This window comes from Loa loa (assembly GCF_000183805.2).
Source record: "Loa loa unplaced genomic scaffold supercont3.181, whole genome shotgun sequence".
NCBI lineage: Eukaryota > Metazoa > Nematoda > Chromadorea > Rhabditida > Onchocercidae > Loa > Loa loa.
In genome coordinates, this window is record NW_018108361.1 from 27428 (window position 1) to 31825 (window position 4398).

At 34.5% G+C, this 4398-nt stretch overlaps 1 protein-coding gene across 1 annotated transcript; it reads left to right on the forward strand.

The window, feature by feature from the left end:
* Positions 1-178: 178 nt before the first annotated feature.
* On the forward strand, positions 179-3963 carry LOAG_13004 (Sec1 family protein). The gene is made up of 10 exons (XM_020448634.1): positions 179-361; positions 709-900; positions 989-1123; positions 1235-1382; positions 1993-2156; positions 2399-2576; positions 2763-2929; positions 3045-3125; positions 3219-3290; positions 3612-3963. Exons 1-10 carry the CDS (start codon positions 230-232, stop codon positions 3891-3893), a joined length of 1551 nt encoding a protein of 516 aa, XP_020301240.1. The 5' UTR covers positions 179-229; the 3' UTR covers positions 3894-3963.
* Positions 3964-4398: the final 435 nt, after the last annotated feature.

Sequence of the window (4398 nt, forward strand, 5' to 3'; positions counted from 1 at the left end):
AAAAAGAATAGTACGTTTCTCCCTTCATCAGAAGTTGGTCGTAACGGTTGACAATTTACAGTGTTTAATTAATTTTTGTAAAGAACAGGCTTACAGTACCAAGTTTATTTCTGTTGCTAATTTAGGCTAGGTTCCTTTATCGCTTAGTGTAGGTGATAAAATAAATCCTCTTGAATTTAATTTGTAGGTGACAACAACAGAACAATTAAAACAGCACAAGGTTGTATCAATGCTACAGCTGGATCTTTCACCAAGAATACCGCAAGCGGAGCATAATCATGTCGTGTATATCTTATCGACATCTAATTCATCAGTAATCAACAAACTAATCACATGCCTCAAACATGCTCGATCCGCTAATGTAATTTTTATAGTCCCAATTAACGATTTGTAAGGATAATTACTTACGAATAACATGATGTACCTCATTGTTTTGCTTTTCCTTTTTTGTCAATCTATTTCGAACCAAATTTATCTTTCTAAGAAAGCAGCTCATTTTTCTTTTTTCCTTATTTTTTTGTTTTTCCTTTACATATTATCAGTCGCATTGATCGTCATCAGCATTGTATTGGCAATGCGGTCTTAGCACTTTTCCTTCTTTTTCTTGTTGAATAAAATTGCTGTATATTCAACATCTAGCTAATGTCGAATTTGTTGTCACTAACATTATAATCCTTCCTCCGCAGCAAAGAAATGCGTATTTTTCAGGATAATCGCCAGCACCACGCCTTGATAGTTCCAGAAGCTTCATTCATGATTCGGGAGGCGTTAAAACAGAGCCGAGAAGCAAACTCATTCTTGAAAACACTTGAATCACTGCCGTTGAGACTCTTTCCGCTCTACAATGATTTCCTTACTCTTCTTATGGATAATTTACCGTCAAAGCTTCTTTTAGATAACGTAAGAAATGTTTAATTGGAAAGTTCATATTTTCGTTTTCAATATTGATATCATTAGCTATCCGAAATGTCGATTCAATGAATTTCAGGATTGGACTGAATTACAGAAGTGCGCTTCAGCCGTACGACAACTTGAACTTTTAAGTGGCTGTTTACCCAACTTAAGGTGCAAAGGGAAATGGGCGGCGCAGGTAGTTGAAATTATAAAGAAAATGAGGACTCAGGTGAATAATATTTTTGCATAATTTTGTCGGGTTCAGGATAATCATTTACGTTGTATTTCGTCATTGTATTTTGAGCTTAATTCAGAATTTCTGTTAAGCGAAATATTTTAGGAGGAGACGGAGGTTTTATCTCAGCATAACGATTTTCAAATATCTGATATTATCTTAATCGATAGGTGGATCGACCCTTTGACACCTCTTCTGATACAGTTAACATACGCTGGTTTGGTCGATGAAATATTCGATATGGGTGTCACAGGTTTTGTATTTTCTATGTATTTATTGCATTCGTGCACTTGCCCCATAAACTGAGATTTATTATCCCTCCATCTGCATGTTTATTAATAATTGTTAAATAATAACTTTGGTGATAGTATGAGTTCTTAAATCCGGCTTTACGTTTAGCCTTGCTTAGCAACTCTTGAAAATCACAGCAGGTCCTATAAAAAGTATTTTTTTCTTTTTTTTTCTTTTTCCTTCCTTTTCCTCCTTCATATTTTCTTTTGCTTCCTGTTATTTCATCACATATTTCTCCTTCACATCTTCGATAGAAAAATACCTAGCTCGTAGCTTTTGGTGAAAATTCGAGTAGTGCAATTTTGAAGCATTTAAACGCTTCCAGTTATTATGAATTCTATTCGTTATAAAGTAGCCAAGGAACCTTTTGCAAAAATTTCAGTCACTTGGTAATGACAAATATTATGAGTACCATAGAATATTATGAGTATTATGAGTACCATAGAACAAAATCTCAGGAGAAACCTTCCAAAAAAGTAGAGTGAGCACTCATGGCCTGTTTTATTTTTTTCCCGACACGTATTGCAGATTTTCCGTTACTGAAACTGAGGGCAAGTATACACTTTATTCAGGTAACATTAAGACATCAAAAGTAAAGAGCGCAGGTGATTCAGCCGATCCTGCCGGGGAAATACCCTTGCACGATCCGCTTTTTAAAATGATTCGAGATCTTCATATCAAGGATGTTGGAAAACAAATAGCGGAAACGCTTGGAACGCTTCGTGATGAGCGGGCAGTATGTTTTATTCAATGCTGTAACGTGTGACATTTATTGGCGCTGTTTTTGAGTTTGAATTAGTGATTTGCGGTGAAATTTTGTAAGATTTTAAAAGTAAGCACATATATATTTACGTAAAATAATGCATACATTAATATAACAAGCATTATTGCAGATGCCCATTCCGCCATGATTTGCATATCGACTATTTATTCACCCACCGTATCTTTTGTTCTTCTCCTATTCATTAATGTTTGTAGAAATTAAAAGAAAATCCACCGAGTGATTCTGTAGCGGAAAGCAAAGTTTTTGTTCGCAGATTACTTGACATGCAAGGAAGTGAGAGACATGCCGACACTCATACACTGGTTGCCGAACGTCTGATGAGTTTTATCCGCGATGATTTGCAATTCTCAACCTTTCCGAAGTTGGCGATTGGTAATGGTTTAGATTTTCATTTTTCATTTTTTATTTTGGATTTTCCAACTTTTTTTCTTTTTTTTCTACAGTAGTGTACTTCAGGAATAGTTTTTACTGAATTTTGTTCAAGATATTTGTAAAATTTTGTATAAAAATATCATGCTTCCATATTTAATGGCTTCGAAACTGCAAAAATTATTCTAGGTATTATGCAAGGAGAATATGGTGACAGAGTTATTCCGCAGGTTGAAGATCTTATTCTAGAAGCATATAATCCTTTAATTGTTTTGCGTTTCATTGCACTTCAGTGTATGGTTGCTGGTGGTTTCAAGAATGCTACCATTAGTGCGTATGAACGACTTTTCATCCAGGTACTTCATAAGCGTTATATCATTTCTTGTTCATCAAAGTCCAGTAGATTTCACATTTTCAGATAGTGAAAGGAATATCTCGATGATGGTAAAATTAATATCAAATATGTTTTAGAGCTATGGTGGATATTATATGTCACTGTGGATAAAACTGCAAATAACGGGACTTTTGTGGGAAAGGAATGGCAAAATAAAAGTAAGTATTTCAGATCAAACAAAATTGGGAAAGTTTATGATTTAAATTTAACATATATTTCACACGCCGATGGTGAAACTACACAATTTCCAGTGCGAATATGCTCCATTTGATTTCCAAACAACATGTAACCGACTGTCATGTTTTGTCGATGAAGAGCACAATGTAAGTTGTCGATAGAATGTCTGGGATGTCAGAATATAAAAGGATAATATTCAAGAAAAAAAACAAAACAAAGATAGTCGGCTTATAGTTAGTATTTTGGGCTTTTGAACTGAGAAGCTTGATGCAAAATTAAGTAAGATACTTCTGGTAAGGAATATTAAGTTTTTACACTTACAACCCATGCCTATTTGCTGAGTTGACCAAATTTGTTTGGTCTGAAGTGGTTCGGTATTTAAGTTTCTACGGTGATGCGTTTCAAAAAAAAATTCGAAAAGTAAAAGAAAGAAGAAATTATGTGTTCACCACTATGTATTGATTAAGGTATGTGGAACGACAGCATATCCTTATAGTGGTTACATACCCGTTATTGTTCGATATATTGAAACGGGTATACGAAACAGTTGGCGAGACTGGACAACGATTCTGAGCGATGATCGTCCAGCAGTTGGTCGCAGCACTCATTCCATCATTTTCATTATTGGTGGTATCACGCAAGCTGAGTTAGCATGTCTCAGGAAAACGCGTTTTTCAAACAAACTGTTGGTCGTTTCAAGTTCAGTAATAACGAGTAATAAGTTGATTAGTTCAATACAAAATGGTTAGCCTTTTCATTGGGTTACAAGTCTTTGTACAGATACTGCCTCTTTTGTCGAAAAATAAAAAGTTGTATGGATTTACCTCGAACGAAACACACGACTGGATATGAACGTTGATAGGATTTTGAATATTCACTGCAGGAAACTTACTATTTGTCGCGAATTTCGAATATCGCGAAGCTCCAAATAAAATAAAATAAATAAACCAATGTACAAATCAATCACACAATTTGTAACAATGTCATGAATCATTCAACCAATTTTACATTCCTCAAATTCATTGTCTCATGCGTTTTTCTTTGTTATCTTTATCTAAGTTCACATCCTTTCCTTTTTTTTATGGAACAAATCACATTCATAAACTAAATTTCTTTTTCTAAGAACCAATCTTAATTGCAACGCTTAATGTTGCAAACAGAGCCTTTTGTTGTAATCGGATTTTGACAGTTTTTCTTTATCCAAAGGAAAATCTAATGTAATGTTTGTTACAAACTACACCCCCAAATATGCTC

Bases quoted from the DNA above. Each gene is read 5' to 3' on its own strand.
- LOAG_13004 (XM_020448634.1), top strand. From the start codon at position 230: ATGCTACAGCTGGATCTTTCACCAAGAATACCGCAAGCGGAGCATAAT. The intron at 1,383-1,992 runs GTTTTGTATTTT...CACTTTATTCAG, and splicing joins ATTCGATATGGGTGTCACAG to GTAACATTAAGACATCAAAA. The intron at 2,930-3,044 runs GTACTTCATAAG...AATATGTTTTAG, and splicing joins ATGAACGACTTTTCATCCAG to AGCTATGGTGGATATTATAT.